This window comes from Ictalurus furcatus, chromosome 7, assembly GCF_023375685.1.
Source record: "Ictalurus furcatus strain D&B chromosome 7, Billie_1.0, whole genome shotgun sequence".
NCBI classification, from domain to species: domain Eukaryota; kingdom Metazoa; phylum Chordata; class Actinopteri; order Siluriformes; family Ictaluridae; genus Ictalurus; species Ictalurus furcatus.
This window is the reverse complement of record NC_071261.1, coordinates 14,090,003-14,110,528: the sequence shown is the minus strand read 5'-3', so window position 1 is coordinate 14,110,528 and position 20,526 is coordinate 14,090,003. Positions and strand designations below refer to the sequence as shown.

The following is a 20,526-nucleotide window of genomic DNA, read 5'->3' as shown; positions in this document are numbered from 1 at the left end:
CTTATACTTTGTTACAGCACATTTTGCTTGTAATACAGCACTCAATCTTTTTGGGTAAATGTCTATCAACTTAGCACATTTTGATTTTTGATTTGATTTTCTCTTTCTTGCAAAAATGATCCAGTTCTATCAAACTACAAGAGAATCTCCTGTGCATGGTCCTCTTTAAGTCATTCCACAGGTTTTCAATAGAATTTAGACCTGGGCTCTGACTTTGCCAATCCACAACATTGATCTTCTTCTAAAGCCATTAATCTGTTGACTTGGATTTGTACTTTGGGTCATTATCATGCTGATAATTATCATGCTGATAATGACCTCTTTACATTTTTATCAGGGCCTAAAGAACAATTGCGTGGTCTTTAAAACTTTTCAAAACAAACAAATAACCTCAGGTGACAACAAAAACAGGTAGCAATATATATTCATTTTCCCCAAAAAAATAAAGCAACATTCAGAAACCAGTTGGGAAAAATAAATACACCCTTCCAATATCCACAATCATTAGCGTAATTAGCAGTCAGGAGTTACTAATGAAACGCACAACATTCTTTAATCAACAAGAAATGTGACTACCTCTATAAAAGCAAAACTTTGGGTGATTTGATATTCTGGAGCACTCAGGTGTGTGTCTACATAATACCAAGAAGAAAAGACATCAGCCATGACCTCAGAGAAGCAATTGTTGCTGCTCATCAATCTGGGAAGGGTCATAAGGCCATCTACAACAATTTTAAATTCACCATTCTACACTGAAAAGGATTGTTTACAAATAAAGAACTTTCAAGACAGTTGCCTTCCAGTTGAGGCCATTCCAGCAAATTCAGTTCAAGGTCAGGCCAATTTATGCTCAGAGATGTAAAGAAAAACCCAGGAGCTACATCATGTGACATTCAGGCCTCTGTAAGCCCATTGAATGTCTATGTTCATGACAGCACAGTCGGAAAAAGACAGAATGGCTGAGTGGCTTCATGGAAGAGTGGATAGGAAAAAGCCCCTTCTGTCCAAAAATAATACAGAGCACGTAGATTTGCAAAAGTGCATCTGAACAAACCAAAAAAAAAAATCCTTTGGACTAAGCCCAGAGTGGAGATATTTGGTGATTATGCACAGTGCCATGTTTGTCAAAAAGCACACACAACATATCATCACAAACACCTCATACCAACTGTCAAGCCTGGTGGTGGAGGGGCTTGTTTTGCAGCCACAGGACCTAGGGAACTTGCAGTCACTGAGACAATGATGAACTCCACTTTATACCAGAATACAGGTGCATCTCAAAAAATGTGAATATCATGGAAAAGTTCATTTTTTCCACTATATAAAATCTCCTGGTAGATGCTGCATTGCCTCTCGACTTGAGAAAACACAGTGGACCAAAACCAGCAGATGACATAGCACCACAAATCATAACTGACTGTGGAAAGTTTACGCTGGACTTCAAGCAACTTGGATTCTGTACTTCTCCACTCTTCCTCCAGACTCTGGGACCTTGATTTCCAAATGAAATGCAAAATTTACTTTCATCTTCCCCATGATTGTGGTTGTGTGTTCTGAACCAGACCGAGAGATTAAAGACTCAGGAAACCTTTGCAGGTGTTTGGAGTTAACTATCTGATTAGAGTTCTTCTCAGGATGACATTTCAGTATTGTAAATTCTTTATTCTAATATTTTGAGATACTGGATTTTGTCAGTAATCATCAAGATTAAGTGGTCCAGAGTACATTTAATGTTTTGGAAAATTCTTTTGTACCCTTCCCCTGATCAATACCTTTTGAAAATGAGATTTTTCTTTTTTTTGTAAGCTCTTTGTGGACCTTGGTTTCAGCAGTGGAAGGAAACCAAGAAGATGTCGAGAAAATCCTAGCCAATCTTTATTTGGGGTTAATCAGAATCACTTCATTGATAACAGGTGTATGATAATTAATTTTCAATGTGAGTTTGAATGTGATTGGTTCATTTTGAGCACAGTCACATGCCCATTATAAAAGGGTGTGCACATTTACATAACCAAGGCATTGTAGAGTTTTCTTTTTTTCTGTTTTTCACTTGAATTTTGTTGGTTGCTATATCACATTAAAGGTGGAAAAGATCTGGTATGATTAGTCTTGGTTTCATCACAAAAACCTGCAATTTTAACAAGAGTGTGTGATGGTGATTAAAATTTCTGAAATAGTCTGGCTGTATTCACTATTTAAAGTGGACAAAGAGTGGTAGACTTACTAGTTACAGGATGCTGCCTTCCTACAGTTTTTGCTGGCAGCCAAGTTGGCGCAAAGGGCTTTTGAACATCATAGTTTCCTTTTCTGAAAGGCTCACGGCCAGCAGCTACCAATACACCCGAACATAATATCAGAGCAGGAAGTGAATCCACCTGTAATACAGCAAAACATATTTTCATGATGGTTAGTTATGGAACTATGTCCCTAAGTGACATGCCAATTGCACTCTACACACTAGGTAAAACAAATTATAAAATTGACAGCAAGCAATATTATCTCTAATGTCAATGTCCACTTAATATTTACACAGTGCCACCAATAATTACCAAGATATTTAAAGTGAATTAAAACTCATTAATTAAACATGTTGTGTTTACATGTATATATGTTATGTGACTGCAATTGTTCTGTAACCAGCATTGTTTCTTTCACATTGCTAGTGTCCACTGACACATTTTGGCCACAATTGCAATTGTTAATGTGATTGAATTTGATTTAATAAAATGTCTATCTGAATACATTTGCAGTAGTATTCAGTTGTTAGATGTCTAGACTACAGAGTATTCAACACATTCCCACTTTGTCCCAGGCTTTGTCCCAGGATCCAGGCCAGCATAATAGGATGAAATGGTAAAGAAGCTTAATGCTGCAAGGTGATGGGTCGTCTTTAACCATGTTATTTATGCTCATAGCAACCGTAGACAAGCCCATAGTGTGTGAAAAACATCACCATACACCACTATGGTTACATGGTCAAAGCTTCCAGAAAAATCTATAAGCATATTTAGCAACCAAAAATCCCATGAAAATAGATTTCCACAAACTGTTGGCTTTTTTTTTTTACCACGGTCTTGAGGGTTTTTTTTTTATGGAAGCAACAATTAAAAAGTTGTACAGTTTAGTTTACATTGCACATTTGGTTCTGAATCTTATACCTAACATAACGTATTAAATTAAATTAAAGTAATTTAATATGTTGTAAATTTGATTTAGATAATCTTAAAAAAAAAAAAAAAAAGATTATCCAGCACTAAATGTTTCGACTAAAGAGCCATTGTAAAAAATTCCTAAAAAAAATAAAAATATAACCTAAAAATTGTTAGATAAAGCTTGTGATCTGATCAGTAAACTTTAACCATTTTAAACAAAAGGATACAAACACAATACTATTGTAACAGCATTTAACAAATAAAAAATGGTGAGACAACAAGTGCACAAAGGCTTTAATAACCTAAAAGAAACATGACAAATACATTTGGGAAAACAAATAAATGTGTACGACCATGAAACCAACAGAAACAAACACAAAGCAGAACCTAAACACAAAGCAGAAATATATACACACTCACTAACTGGACACAGGTGTTAATGATAAATGTAAGGAAGAAAACTAATGAACAGAAAGACGGTAGAGAAAATTAAACTAAAGCTAAACTGAAGGACATGGAATCAGAACTCTGGGGAAGTCAAGCACTGAGGACACGTCATGGTGGATGTGCTCATTTTTATGCTTGCATTACACTCTCCTCCATCAAAGTCAAAATTTGCCAGATTTGCAAAGAGAATTTACAACTGTTGGCTTCATAGAAGACTGCTTCTTTTTCATTTTTTTTCTTAAGCTATGGTTCCCTTGTCAGGGTTAATGTAGAAAATGCATCTGCTGAATTATTTTAAAAAATAAATAATTCTATATTAGGACAATGAAGGCAAAATCACATTTTTACATAGATATTTATAAGTTTACACTTTGACAGTGTTATATACAGAATAGTTAATTAATCCATCTAAGTCATTATGACCTGCATAAATATGAGAAAGTGTGGCAATTAGCTCAGAAGGTCAGAAAATGTAAAAATCCAGATTATGATGCTGGTGAAAGAGTCCACAAGAGTTGTTTTCATAAGAATCATCAGTATTATTTTTTTCTTCTCTAACAAAGGCAAGACAAGTAATATTATTTGCCTGTGTGTTTGATCAGGTGTGTCTGTAGCACTAGTTAGACAAAATTAGCAAGCTAACAAGCTAACAAGCTAACCTAACCAGCTAGCGCTCAGTCCCCAAAAATAATGTTTTAGTAGTTACTTTAGACAGTGTTAGTGAACTAAGTAACTTAGGCAGAGAGAAGAAAAAACTGATTCCAACCAAAGTAAAATCATAAAGAAACACCAACCTGTTCTGAAAAGGAATGTTCTGGCTGGCAGAGCTTGTATTCATCAGTCCAAAACAATCCACATGTGCCTTAGTGTATTCATAAATGTGTACAGAGATCGAAGCACCTGAAGTATTAAGGTCGTCTTCACGTGACATTTATTGCCATACTAATTACATGCTATACTATTTATTATTATTATTATTATTATTTAAATAAACATAATTACTAATTATTGTAAGGCCCATATTCTGAGTCCCAAGAGTTTAAAAATTAGACAGTTCTGTTAAATAACAGTAATAAATATTTACGTCTGAGTCTGTTTTTTTATTGTTGTTTATTTAAATGATCAATAAATTCATTAAAATGTCTAGATAAAGAATTTCATTATCAGTTATTGTTAATTGCTGTTAATTGAAAGTCTATTTGTTAATTGAACTGAATTGAATTTGTTAATTGTTTAACTAAAATTACCTTCATAGTCTATTTAGGTTTTGTCTTTTCATTTTATAGCGAATCACAGAAACATTCATGTAAACCTTCACATCGCAGTTGGCATATATTCACAGATTAGAAAACACCCTGTTTCATCAGCAATTCCTTTCAACAGCAGATCACTTGCTAAACTGAACTGTAGGTGACGAAATAAGGTGAAAAGAATGAAAAAGAATGAAAAAAAACCCTCAAAGGGGTAAAAAAAAAAAAAAAAAAAAAAAAAAAAGATGAAACATTGAGTGAGTTCTCACCCTCCTTCCATCTGGTGTGTGCAACCTGCGCACAGGGAAGCACATGACCTCAGATATATGATCAAGCAGTGCTTCTAAAGAATGTGTGGTCCTCTTCTGCAGCAGAAGTGTATGCTTGACTTCTGGATCTCCGTTGCGGAAAACCACCAGCCTCTTTGGGGTGTGCAGTAGGGCAGCATGCTCGTTTCTTCTCGTATTGCGTTGTCCAGGACTCTGCCTCTTTCTGAGCTGCCTGCTGCTGACAGGCCTGGCATGGTACCATCGTGGTGGTTTGCGCCGTGCTTGCTCCAAGTTGATGGGCTTGACGGTGCGTTTATCCGAGCAGATGTATGAATGGCCATGGTGAAGCTGAGCAAGAGAACGGACTGCTGTATGGCCACGTGGTGTTGTAATAGTGCGGACTCCAAATGGCAGTGGAACACGCTTGGACAGGCTGTCTAACAGTGCCTCAAAGGTCTTGAAGGTGCGGTTGTTGATGACCACAGGCAAACCACTAAACTGGGCATCTCCACTTTTATAGAAGCACACACGCCTTGAGGCAAAAGGCTCACTCATATATGGCTGGCGTAATGGTACCAAGGTATGGCCACTGCCAGGGGACTGTTCCTGTAGTGCAACCTTCTGCAATGCTGAAGCGTCATTCATAATCTCACTGTAAAGGCAGCCTATGAGGGATAAAGAGAAAGAGAGAGAGATACAAACTCAAAAATCAGAACTGAGTGCACATAATAAATATGACAGCATAGAAGTGGCTTTGTTCTTGCTAATACTTAGATAATAAAACCTGATCTCACATGTGCCAGCAGGAAAGTCCTAGGATTAGGTCTGTCAAGCTTATTCAAATCCAGAATCACAACGAAGGTTCAGCTTTGTTTAACAATCGACATGACATAGACCTGTCACATAAGAAAAGTACCCCTGCCCCTTTCCAAAAATAGGAAAAATATTGGAGCCTACGCAATGACTGCCAGAAGCATGGATAAATAGTAGAGAACTGTTTAGAGGTCTAAGCAGTATATGATGATGAAGTGGCACTAAACGATATTAGAAAAGAGTTCCACAGTGAATTATCAACAACAATCGTCAAGTCTATGGCAGAGTCTTGATTCTTGAAGAAAACCTAAATGAGCCAGAATCAAAATTCTCTCTTTTTGTTGTATGATCCCAGTTAGTTTTCTTGGTATAATATTTATTATCAAGCGCTGTTCAAATTTAAATTAGTTTTATAATTCTTAATTTGTTTAAAATAGTCAGGTCTGTCTGAGAATAATTCAAGTAATTCAATCAAGTAGGCTAATATAAATTGTTTAGAACTGTTATCATTTTTATTATAGGTTGTACCAGTCTGATATCCAGGATCTGTATTGGGCCGATACCAGCAAAAAATGGTGGATCAGAGAAAAAAAAGAATGAATTTGATTCCATCCTGTGACGAATGAAAAAGATTGGTATTGGGTTTGAAAAAAGGATTTTTTTGGAACTTGTAATGTTAACATATAAAGAGACTTGATGGATACTGAAGGTTTCAGTATCAGTACTGGAAAAGAAAAAGTGATACCATGCCATCTCTAATTTCTATGACTGAATTCAGAATGCGTCAGAGTAATGAATATCTCTTTATCTCATTAACGGTAATCAACATCCAGGAGGCAAACACAAGAATGTGCACAGTAGCTCAATTAAATCTGATTTATATATGAACAGTTTATTGCTGTTTTTTCATGACATCTATGTAAAAATGCCTATCAAATAGTCTATACAAGAGTTATAGTAAAACCTTCCATATAAATATCACAACATTTTATCGGTGGTCATGTCATTCTTTCTGATAAGGACACACGCTTAAGTTATTCATATTGTACAAATTCATCTGACTAAAGCATTTGTATGAATAATGAGAAATAGTGTCTACCAACTACTTTAAAAATAGTCTTCAGAACCACAAAACAATATTAATCAGAACCACACTGCATCTAAAGCAACAGTAAAGTTAAGTTAAGCAAAGGAAAGCAAAATGATCCAACTCTATAATAACTGACAACCAGCATTTAGGTAGCAAAGAAAAAAAAATAGTTATAGAAAAAGAACATTAACAGTTATAGATAAATGTTGTATTAAAATATATATTTCTATAGTATATATTTCTTTCAGTAGTTATAGTAATTGGAATGTTTTATTAATATTTTCATCTCCCCCAACAGTCAAAACATTTTAAATATTTCTATTTAGAGACTACAAATCTTTGGTAAAGGTTATAATATATGTCATTTAACATTAACCATTCTTCACCAATATTTTTTTTACCTACTTTCAAATTTGCCCACTAAAAACAAAACAAAACAAAACAAAAAATATTAGTGCACACAGCGACAGGAAGGCTACTATTCTATAAACTCTGCAAACAAGTGTTTAGAAAAGCCAGCAGACTAATACAGCATAATTATCAATTAATAAAACACACTGAAAAAGGATTTCCACACTTACCAATCTTCCCATATTGAGCTGAAAGGTGTTAAACTGCTCTCTCATGTTGGTCGGTGGAGACAGAGTTATTTTGGGCCGTGCCTTCACCATTAATTTGCTTAATCTTTGCTCACTGCTAATCCCAGTTACATGGAGGAGAAAACACATCACAGAAGGGTGTGTGCATGTGTGTTTGTGGGTGTTTACATGTGAGTGTGTATCTTTGTGCCCAAGTACGGAAAGAGTTCCCAAGAAATATGAGCTTAAACTCACAATTTTAAGCCCTTATGTAATATATACTGCTAGTGGCCATCATCAGGTCATGAACTACATGCCTCACTTTTGTAACTACATACATTTCCCATTACTTCACTGTAGTTTCTGAATAACTAAAGAAGGTGCCAAATAATATGATCTAAGATAAATAACTGAACAATACACGGGGAGTTTAAGTACAATTTGCAGCAGCGTGTGTGGCCTACGCTCTGAATAAATAACTCAGATTTCATTTAAAATATATTTAAAAAGTTATGTGCACTAGGCACAATTATATAAGTACAATATAAACCAATAAAGTAAATATAACAAATATAATTGCTCCTGTCACACTGACCCAACTCTGTGTTTCTGTTTTAACTCCAGATGGCCACAGGTTCTGTGCTTAATCTCATTTGTATGCTCTTTAAAAGGATAACACCAGCACTCTTTGTGTGTGTGTGTGTGTGTGTGTGTGTGTGTGTGTGTGTGTGTGTGTGTGTGTCTACAAGAGTGAGAGAGATGGCAAATCAGGTTGATAACCATACTGATCAGAATATATGATATAGGACAATATTTACATTATCTTAATTTGTCAATTTTTATAGAATTATTAAAGAAACTACCAACAGAATGAGAAAAAAACAAGGTCAAATAATTACATCAACAAATCAACACCAAATAATTTATATATAACATTCCACTGATTTTAGAATACATTCTCCCAACACTGGTGATACAAATGTACCATTGTTTGTCATGGCAATGAAGCACTCGAAATTAATTCACGTAGTAAAGGTCTCTTTCTGACATCAAAAAACAATCAAAGCTCTATTTTAACTCTATTTTGAAAAAATGTAGTCAGTACACATACTTACTAAACATTACATACAACCCATGGAGACGCATAAGAAGTTGGAATAAGTTGAAGAAAAGATAATTTATCACTGGCAATATACCCTTTTTCCACAATGTGTGTATAGACAGGGAGGAATGTTAGATGTGAAGGAACTGAAGAAGTGTGGAATGCCGGTGTGGTCTCCTGTTGAGTGTGTCCTATTTCCCAGACAAAAGTGAGAGGAGGAATGTCAAACATCCACCAAAAGAAAGCCTTTTCCTGCTACTGATAAGAGAGTTTGTGGCAGAATAGTGTCTCATGACAGAAATATCAGAATTGTGCTTATTCATTGCTTAATCAGCATGAAATCCTGCTGTACTATACTATTCTCACTTTCTCTCTCTCACACACACTTACATACACACACACACACACACACACACACACACACACAAAGGCAAACTGAGGTCTCGTCCCTTTTAGATCTAAGCGCTGCAGTATTTAGATGTGTGGATGGAATGTGTGTGTATCTATATTTAACACTTCGCTTCAGTCTCGGCGCCGGCTCCAGATCCCTGAGCCCTCTTTCAGTGGGAAACTATTTGCGACACATTTAGGATGAAATTAGGGATATGTTTGATATGTGAAACTTGTATGACGTGTATGTGTGTGTGTGTGTGTATGCGTGTACACAGACACACAACAGCAAATGGCCTTATCTAGCCCTACCTGCCAGTGCCAACCTCATTTTGTCTGTCCCTTTCACCTGCACTCCTGATGACCCTTCAAGTTGATGACCCCCTATAAAAAGCACGGTTGGAAATTGAAACTCAGTTTGACACATTGAGATAATTCCAGTTTTTTTTTCTTCTGGCAGAGTGCTTTTGGGAGGAAGCAGAGGATTGTGTTGCTCCGGCTCCCTGCTTCTCCAGGTCCTGACCGATCTTCCACTGGAATTCCCTGTGCTGCCCTACAACCTCCCGCTATGCCAGCCTGACGATCTAATCAGGTTACACACAGGTCTTTCCGCAGTTAACTGCTGTTAACACGCACACGCACACATAAATATGAGATACACTGAAGTAAAAAAAACCCGTACACAATAGACACTTGAGATGAAACATACTGTATGTCATCCTATTAACACATTTGATAATACGTAGCCCTGAGTTATGCCTGAAGTGACCATTACTACACTATATGATATTATTTTATGAAATGCTATATAAAACTTCTGATACACCCATTTTTATGTCATAAGGAAATAGCTATCAGAGGAGATTACAACAGAACAATAGCCTCACCTTTAACCTGCTGTCCATAAATTTAACCTACACACACACACACACACACACACACACACACAGTTCATTAATCTGTTTTTTCCAAAAATATTACAAATTATACTATTTCAACTTAAATCCAAACATGCTTCATTTCTAATTAGAATCATTTGCCCTACGTGCTGAAAACTCCAGCTTAGTCTGATCTGTATCCAGCTGCAAAAACACAGACATAACTGGTCAAAATTATTTCCCACATTCCTTACTTGACTAAATTCATCAATAAACATTTGAAATATTCAAATTGCCTTAGACGTGTGTTATTTACTTAAAAACAACTTCATGAAGTATTATTAGTGTTAATTCATAAAAATTCATAAAATTCCTTCCTACCAATACTTCACCAGCTTGGCCTGGTAGCTGATCAGACCAAGTAGGATTTGCTTTGCTAATTTGTAATCTGTACATAAACACTTTAAGTGTTTCAAGTTCATAATAATTCAATTAAACATACAAATTAAACTAAACTCTATTAAATTCACTTGGAAAGCACTCGCAGTTGCTGCGGATGGCCCCACATGGACGGTCTAAAGATCAGTAAGATTATTGAGGACTTAAAAGCCATGAAGATGGCGTTGAACTGCAATTGCCATGAACAGTTCTATACTCATGTTTTCTGGTTAGGAATTTCCTGGTTACACAACTGCACTTTTCGACCGTGTAGTGCACAGTTACAGATGGGAATTATTTATAATTGCACTATCCAGTCACCCAGATGAAAATGGGTTCCCCTTTGAGTCTGGTTCATCTCAAGGTTTCTTCCTGATATCGTGTCAGGGAGATTTACTCACCACAGTCAAAATGTATATTCTGAATTGATATATTTCTGTAAAGCTGCTTTGTGACAATGTCCGTTGTTAAAAGCGCTATACAAATAAAACTGGAGCTGAATTTAATTATTATTTCTAACATCTAGCTCAGCCTGTGTTTTCCTCCATCTTCTCTCAGTACTTCTCTCTTGACTTATGCAGCGCGCGCGCCCTCTGGTGGGAAAATCCCCGCGATTCATGGCGACTGACTATTTCAAAATGACATTTTTAGCTCTTCATAAGGCTTTAACAAGATTTTTAAAAGTGAAAAACCATAACGAAAAGTTTGTTAGCGGATAACACACAGCGCGGCTCTTCAGCGAGCTAATAGCTTAGGCTAATAGCCAAGAGCCTGACCTTGGCTTAATTTAAGCCTACTAACTTTGTTGTTTATTTTCGCACGTCGTTAAATTTACCAAACTGTGGATTTATAATCCGGCTATATCCTATCATTGAACTGACAGTCAATCCATTTTTATTAATTATTATTCATTCTTATTTTTACTCTGAGAGCTCCATATATAGCCTACATCAAGCCACAGTCTCTGTACATTGCACACACTAACTCCACAAAACATCAATTTCACAGCAACTCATGTCCCAGACTTCAGGAATAATTACCTCAAACTTATTACTAATGAAATGCTAACAGGGTAATAGTGTGAAAACCTTCTTCATTTTCTTCATTATGCTTTATTGTACTATATTATATTATATTATATTATATTATATTACATTATATTATATGGTGGGTAACTGCCTTTTCTGAGTGCATTATGGATTATGTGCCGTCTAAGACCATGGTTTTCACTGTGGGGTCCACAGTTTTGTTTGTTTGTTTGTTTGTTTTCTTAAAGTAATGGATACTGTAACCCACCTTATAAATGTTATTCATCTACTTCTTATGAATTTGTATTGGTGTTAACAGGTTGACTGGTAACTTTTATACCAGTCTATTTATAATGTATAATAACATTGAATGGGTTTAATCCAAACCTCAAGACCTAAAATAAATTTGTTCTATAGATATTTTAATGTAATGATAATTTTTATATTTTACATATTCAAAAAGAATATATATATATATATATATATATATATATATATATATATATATATATATATATATATATATATATATATTCTTTTTGTTACTGTGAGTGTCAGTGAATGTTCAAGAATAAAAATTTTGATGGTTTCAATAAACAGACAAAATATTATTGCACACATTTAAATAATTAGGTTAATATTTACAATAGTTAGTGTTATATTATGTTTATATTATGTGCATAAAATACAAGGAAGGGGTTTTTTCAGTTAAAAGGATCCTTGGCTACAAAGAGTTACAAAGTACACATCTATTTTAGTTTAACTAACAGTATACAGTTTTCAGACTAAAGAAACTAATAGAGGCATTATTAAATGATTTTCTGATGATTTTCCCGTGTAAAACTATATCAAACGATGGTTCCCTTACAGAAAGCCTGTACAAACGACATTCATTATCTGCATCTGGTTTGGTCTGTTCCTGTTCTGCTCAGGTGTGAATGTAGAACTTCAGTGATAAACAGGAACATTGCTGTGACCCCCACTCTGGAATATGCGTGGGAAACACACACACACACACACACACACACACACACACACACACACACAGACGTCTGACCCTGACAAATGTGTCTGGCCTGTGTTATGTTTTGACCTTTCTTCTTTATTTAGTTTTATTTTGATGTATTTTTATTTAGGAGGAAATCCTTCTCTCTTTCCCAGAGTAGGGAAGTACTGTCAATTTTGGGGAACTTTGTTTCCTGCACAGCTGAGGATGTTCCCAGCTCATCTTTCACCTGTTAAGTAGCCGAGACAATATCTGAGTCAAGGAAGTGCAGACGGTCGCTCTTGAAAAACCTCCACAAGTGCTCCAATATTAAACACAATGAAGCACATTCATCTTTTTGTTCAGAAATTCATCAAAGACAGCTTCTGAAACATGACCTATTTTTAAGATGTTAAAATGACTATATTAAAAATATTTTATAGCCTATGAATTACAAATTAAAATAATTACAGTGCTGATTTGCACATTTAATAGTCATGCTGTATTAAAGTAGCTCAAAACAACAAAAAAACATATGGAACAATGTAATGCGAAATTGCTGGATAATTCCTGATGCTGTTTACTGGGTAGAGCAGTAAAATATACCATAATTAAGAAAGCAAATAAGCACCTAATGCCTCATGTGTGACATAGTTTATACTGTTAGTAAAGACATAAGGCTCAGCTGCACAGGAAACCCCTACAATTGTCCTATATTACTATCCCTGAAAGATCTGCTTCAGGCAGAGCAAAGAACCTGCATGATTTACATTTTTTAAGAGGAGTGTAAAAATGCCTGTTGAATTTTAATCATTAAAAATAAAAAAAACAATATTTCTGTTAATAATACAAGTTAAATGTATTGAAAATGGTCATTTGAGCCAGTATGGTTGCCCTTTCTCCCTTTGGCCTCTTGCTTTGAAGCTCATGTAACAAAACAACAGCACTACATTTGTGCGTTACAACAGACTTTGTGTGAAAGCCAGGATGGCAAAGACTTCAGAACAGCTCATTTAGAAACACATGTTGAATTACATCACTCACTGCTCACTGTACTATACAACAATGGGAACGTTTAAAAACAAGTTTATTTTTAATTTTCAGGCAATTCATACACAAGTTTCTATTATAGCAAACCTTCAAAACTAAAACTCTTGCCTCACTGGAACATGTTTAAAACTGTGTGTATAAAAGTGTGATTGAGACTCATATATATTCCTAAGGGTCAAAACATTAAAAATAGCTTATTGTGTCAGAGCTAGGAGCACTGATCAAGTGTGAGTTTATATTTAGAAATGTACAACTGAACCGGTTTTGGTTTGGGAAAGCCATGCCTATGAATGTGATAAGGCCAGGGAGGAGACTCATATTCCAAGGATTAAAAACCGAGTCACTCAGCCCCACTCACGCATGTGACAAACACACATACGTTGAAGTACACATGCACTCTCTCTCTTACACACACACACCCACACACACACACACACACACACACACACACACACACACACACACACACACACACACACATTCCGTTTCAGACAGGAGACGCCCAGGCTATTGCAGCTGCCTCCTCTGATGTGCCCTTCTGTGCTTACAGAGCTTGTGCGTACACACTCAGACTGTACACACTCATGACCCTCTTATTTCCATATTGTTTTAGGCTATATGTGAGGAGCACTTGTCAATACCAACTGTCTGTGGTGGACAATATGCCTGTACACACATACACAAAAACAATATGTTTATTTTTCTTTCCAATGTTGTTCTGAGTATGAAGGTATGTGCAAGGCTCTTTTGTCTTTCTGTGCCTGCAGTCAATTTGCATTAGTTGCCTGTTAATTAGTTACATGCTTTCCAGGTAACCCTAGCCCCCATCACATACAACTCACTATCTCTTACATGCACAAACAGGCCAATACAGGTGTTTCAAGATGGAGACCCGGCCTATTGTTTGGCCCTAGGCTCACAAAACAAAATGCACACGTGCCCTTACGAAGTGGTCCACACTGTCTGTGTGTGGGAATCTGGAGGTGTTCGTGCAAAAAAAAAACCTGTCGCTGCTGCATGTTTCCGTCAGTAGGCTAAAAAGGGACATGGGGTCAGTGTCAGTGACCTCCTCTGAAAAAGCCTCTTCCTTTTTCGAACAGAAAATGAACGCACTCATACTCCACACTCTGAACAACACATTGATCGACACAGTCTAATTGTTTCTATTATGGGACAAAGCGCAATACGTGGTTCCTCCATTGGCCTGGTTTTTCATTCTCAGGCTCTCACAAGCCTTTGTTTGTGCGTAGGAAGGTGTGAGTGTGTGTGGAGAGGTGGGTTGGGGGGTTTGTTGCTCAGGTCCTTATTGATGTTAATGATGGACTTTGTTTGGTGAAGGTGAAGAGATTGCGATCATATTTAAGTCATCAAAGCCAACAGAGCTGCAATAAACAGGAAGAAGTGTGTTAATCACAGTTCCTGCAGCACAAACACACACTGAATAACCACACGCACACAAAAACACATAAAGGGGAGGAAAAACGGGACAGAAGTACATAATGCAAATATTAGGAGAGGTAGAAAAGCTAGTAGTAATTAAAAAAAAAAAAAAAGAAAACCCAACCTTAATAAAAGCAATGACAAAAATGTTTATCACTGAGATGTTTATTTCCAAAAAGTGCAAAAAAGTATGAAATTACATTTTAATACATTAATGACATTTCATTTTATAAAAGGACTTATGTACAGGGTTTTTCAGCATTACTGTGTCTTCTTTAAAAACAATTTAAAATGATTAATTAAGGACGTTTCAGTGAATTACAGTTCATACAATTCTAAACATTTATAAGTTTATAACTCCCTTCATCATGTTTTACAAATATATACAAATATATATTTGGATGTCTCTGCAAGATGTGGCACCAGTGTGTTCAGACATGTTATGTCATTCAGAAATCATTATTGGTGGCTCAGGAGTGTTTGCTGTGATACAGGAGCTTCAGGTGTTGTTATAGTTAGGGTAGTACACAGCAGTGCTAGCATCAGACAGTACAGTAGAGATGAGGTCAGACCCCTGCATGGGTGCATGAGGAAGCCCATATGACAGGTACTGCTCAAAGTCACCACAAGCCATATCACTTAGCATCTCAGGAGCATGCCGACATGTCTCTGTATGTGTATGGGAGTGTTGTTCAGAAGGAGGGTGTGAATGCGTGTGCCCTTCTTGTGGAGGTGACTGCTGCTCGAGCGGGCGTTTCAACTGAGAGGCAGGGTTGTAAAAAACACCTAGAGTAGATGGGCAGCCCAGGTATGCAGCGGGTGGGGCCTGATGGGAGCCAGGTGACAGGCTCCTGTTAAAAAGGGCATGAGATAATGAATGCGCATGGTGAGGATTGATATTGTGGCTGATATTGTGATGTGTGCTGCCATTTGCATTACCGAGTTCCTGAGAGTGTGAGCTGCTCATCAGATTGACTTGTGTGTTGCTGTGAGCGTGTACTAAATGTAGGTTGGAGGTGGCATGTGTGTGGACCTGCGCATGCGTCGTGGCATGCGAGTGTGTGTCATTTCGTACTCTGCCTTGACCCTGTGTACTACTGAGGGGGTGCTGGTGCCCTAGAGGTGTGTACTCTTGTTGATGATGGTAGCTGTAGGCCATGTGAGAGCTGTCCTCCTGAGAATGGTCAGTCAAGAATACACTCTCCGTCCCCATCGCATCCATCGGGGAAGAGTCAGGAGTGGGAAGGCTGTAGTGCTCAAACAAGCCCTGGGCATCGCAGTACTGAGACAGACCGGCCTGAGACAAACCCCCAGGGGCAAGGGAGTAGCCCACCTCAATGTTCTCCATATTCAGAGAACCCTGGGGATCACTTACCCCAGGCATCAGGAAGCCAGAGTCCAGACGCTTGATTCTCTTCACCTGTTTGCGACGACGAGGCCGATACTTGTAATTTGGATGATCCTGCATGTGCTGCACACGCAGTCGTTCTGCCTCCTCCACAAACGGTCGCTTATCCAACATGGACAGGGCTTTCCATGACTTACCTAACATAATACAGAGATATGGTTAATTTAGCTCAAATTAAAAATTCAAAACATCAAATGTGTAAAATGTTTATCTTAAAAAGTTGAACACCATGTCCAATATGTATCAAGTTGTAACTGGAGAAGACTTCCTTGGTATATTTTGGCCAGTAAAAGAGAGAAAATCATTCCTAGCAAAGTTTCTGCAACGTTATATTGACCCCACAACTCCAAGATATAAAAGCAAATGAATATGTGAAATGAACTCCATATCACTAAAGCAACTTACTGCTGGTGTGACAATACTAATTAAATTATTGTCAAGATTATAGCCATGCATGTATGTATTAATGAGAAATATTGTATTTGTCTTTTAAGAGATTTTGATTTGGAACACTGTTCTAACATTGCACCAGGTGTTGTCAATGGTAAATAATAACAAATTATGCATTCCTAAAAAAATAGATTAATTAATATTTTTTTATAAAACAGCATAAAATAGAGCACACAGTGGACACTACAGTAAATATTTTTCAAGTATTATTCATAAATGTAATATAATGAATACAGCTAGGAATACATTTCATATAGGCTACACTAATTATTATGTACAACAATCTTTTTACTCTAATATTTAAGTGATTTTTTGTCAGGTCTTGAGACGTCTATTGCAGAGACCTCTCATGAGCAGGTTAAGTGCCTCAAGGGCATAATGGCTGTAGCAGGCTGTTATCAGTTACAATCAGACCGATGACCTTTTGATTCCCAGCAGATTCCCATCTGCTAGCTGTGTTATTGAGGAAATATTCATTCTAACAATGCCCAAATCCCTTAGGAAATCCATTTATGAAGTTAGTTAACACATAACCATGCTGGGTACAATTTCATTCTCTCTTATGTTATGAATAAACAAATCTGCATTAAATATTTTTGCAAACTAGAATGAATTTTAAAACAATAACCCCTTGGGGAAGAGACTAAATGTTTAAGGGTGATCTAAACAATCTAAACAAATAAGGTTTGTATTGTAAAAATTAAGGTCTGCAAAATGCAAAGCATTAAAAATTATATAGTGCTGATCGAAACAAAGAGTTACACTTGGAATAGTAATTAATAATAATAATAATAATAATAATAATAATAATAATAATTATTATTATTATTATTATTATTATTATTATGAAATACTCCTGATTGCTATATCAGTATACTGAAGCACCACAGTGACAGTATGGTAGTACGTAGAACAAACAGTGCTGTATACCTATAATTCGTTGTAATTATATATAATTATAAAACATTATAATGAGAAAGTTGCAATTATAAATGTTTCGTAAAAAAAAAAAAAGCATGAAGTTTTTGCTAAATAAAGTGTGACAAATAAACTAAAAACACTTAATCGTGAATACGGTTTGTTCCATTTAAAACAGGGTAAGGGATCTTCCGCCTATCAATAAATGAAAGCCTTATGGAATTAATCTCTGCTGAAAGGATTTTTTTGTTTCTAAATTAATTAAGGTTATATAACAGTTCAGTAGACCCCGGGGACGTTGGAGAGACCACAGTTGGAATAACCCCACCTAGAAATTAAGCCTATGATTGGGTTCTAAAACCCAATGTCTGTTGAGGATTTCATTCAACAAGTAAGGTGATCAGTTTATAAAGTAAGTCGACTTGTCTTGATTAAGGCCAAGAAAAGCAAAATAAGGTGAACAGAAATTAAGGTAAATGAAAGTGTTAGATTTTTCGAAAGCGTTTTAAGACAAAGTCAAATTATTCACAGATGAAATAATGATGTTGCGCATGAAGTGCCGCCACTCACCGAGCATTTTGCTGAGCTCGGCGTTGTGCAGGTCGGGGTTTTGCTGTGCCAATCTCTTGCGCTCGTCTTTGGCCCAAACCATGAAAGCATTCATCGGCCGGCGGATGCGCGCTTCGCCTTTCCCGCGCGCCGCCGCGCACGCTTCGCTCTTGGCTTTGGCGTGCGCGCGTGGGCTGAGCGACTCCGGCCACGCGCACTGAGCCGCGCCGGCCATCATGGCTGAGCTGGTCCCGCGGGCCTGGCTCGGATCGTCGCTGGCGTAGCCCGCATCAGGACTGCTCATCTCGCGTTAACCAGCACCCCCGATAACCGCGGGGTCAAGGATCGCTGCTCTTCTTTTTATATTTATTTATTTATTTATTTTGCTAAACTTTACTGGAGCCTAGTAAACTTGACGCGCGCGAGGGTGGACAGAAAAGTTGGATCTGGTGCAGGTGCGTTTGCGCTTCTCCGCTGGAGCAAAAAGAAGATGCGAGTGACCCGCTCCGGGACACTGAAAAAAGTCGGAATAACTCGGAGGGATGCCGCGGGCTTTAAAAGCGCAGCGGCAACCAATGGCGTGTGCGGTGGGAGGGCTCGCGCAACGCCGCCGAGGAAGATGGGAGATTAGGGTTCATCAGCCAAGTGAGACTTACTCATAACCGCTTTGCCCCCCGGGACGTTGGAGAGATCACAGTTGGAATAACTCCACCTCGAAATTAAGCCTATGATTGGGTTCTAACACGTTTCCTTAATAAAAAATGAAAAAAAAAAACCGCTTGATATCTAATTCCGGGGCTCTTATCATATTCATTAGATTTAAGAGTAATGAAGTCTAAAATGCATGCACACTTTTCCCATCATCACTGAGAGTGATGGCTGAAGAGAGTTTTCCACACCTTCCCATATATATATATATATATATATATATATATATATATATATATATATATATATATATATATATATATATGCACACAGGATAAACATGGGACGATTCTCTCTCTCTCTCTCTCTCTCTCTCTCTCTCTCTCACTGAGATTCAGATTTAGATTCAAGTAGCTTTATCTGCATGGTAAAAGGCTTTACACTGACAAAGGAGGCTATTGGTAACATTAAATTAGAGACATACACATGTACACACAATTGGTTAAAAAACAGTTTGATAAAATAACGGTAAGAAGAAGAAGAAAAGAAGAAAAATACACTGTGATTTGTTTATTACTCAAATATCTCTCTCTCTCTCTCTCTCTCTCTCCCCCCCTCTCTCTCTCTTTGTGTCTGTGCCTGTGTGTGTGTGTGTGTGTGTGTTATGTGTGGCTACATTTGCAAACAGTGGTTAGAGAGAGAGAGAGAGAAAGCAGAGAGAAAGCAGAGAAGATAGTGACTCGGAAAACAGAGCTTGAAAGATTAGACCGATTATATACATATTTCCAGTGCTGCTTCTTATTGTACACGTTAACCTGGTTGCCTTAACATGCTGACGTCACTATAATCCACGTGGCAACTCAGCACATGTAAACACGTCAAAGTAACGCTGTTTAATTTGTGCGATAGTTATGTTTTAATTTAACAAAAAGTTGAAATGCTTGCGCGCGCGCGTGTGTGTGTGTATGTGTGTGTGTGTGAACCTGGCCAGGTTAACCGGGTTCAGGTCTGTTCCGGGAGGAAGTGGCGTTAGTGGGATTACAGTGCAGGTGTGTTTAACGGGAGCTTCTGCTCGGATTTTTCACAGTTTGTCGTAAAAGGGGATCTGTGATTTGAACGATTCCCACAAATTTACGAAAAACTTCTTATTATGACCTAGGTATTTCCGAGTGTCTGACTGTTAATAATAAAATAAACTGTTCATATTCTTCACCATCCAGACATATAGCAGTAGATCTACATCATTTCATCTGGACACTATCTAACCAATATGAAAAATGTTTCAATAAATACAGGCTTGTTTGGTTGATATGTAGTTACTTGCACAGAAATATTGAATCTCCCAATCAAAAAAGAAAGACATTTCTTTATGTTAAATGCAGAGGACTCACTTAAGCATTTCATTTACAAATGAATTTCATTTAGCTATACTTATACTGATTACTCACTGAAAAATTTATGTCATACTACATGCTCTGCACCGTTACACTCATTAGTAGGATAAAGGCCGTGATTGAATTTTAAGCAGTACAATAGCCTACTTAAATGTAAATTATAGAAATTATTTGCAATATATGAACAGAGGAATGATAAAATAAGCTATGTCTGTGTCTTAATGTAGTGTGGGAAGAAGAGAGATTTAG

At 37.1% G+C, this 20,526-nt stretch overlaps 2 protein-coding genes across 2 annotated transcripts in view; both read right to left on the bottom strand.

The window, feature by feature from the left end:
* sox17 (SRY-box transcription factor 17) overlaps positions 1–19,123 on the bottom strand; it is a 79,369-nt gene extending 60,246 nt beyond the window's left edge. The window contains exons 1-2 of the mRNA XM_053628747.1: positions 18,257–19,123; positions 13,888–16,455 (exon numbers count right to left, since the gene is read on the bottom strand). Of these exons, the coding sequence (XP_053484722.1) occupies positions 15,410–16,455; positions 18,257–18,539 (1,329 nt within the window). The 5' untranslated portion in view covers positions 18,540–19,123 and the 3' untranslated portion in view covers positions 13,888–15,409. The remainder of the gene's footprint in view (positions 1–13,887; positions 16,456–18,256) is intronic.
* On the bottom strand, positions 1,917–6,206 carry LOC128609887 (oxygen-regulated protein 1). Its single transcript, XM_053628752.1, has 2 exons — positions 5,119–6,206; positions 1,917–2,375 (listed from the first exon to the last, which is right to left on the bottom strand). Exons 1-2 carry the CDS (start codon positions 5,761–5,763, stop codon positions 2,196–2,198), a joined length of 825 nt encoding a protein of 274 aa, XP_053484727.1. The 5' UTR covers positions 5,764–6,206; the 3' UTR covers positions 1,917–2,195.
* Positions 19,124–20,526: the final 1,403 nt, after the last annotated feature.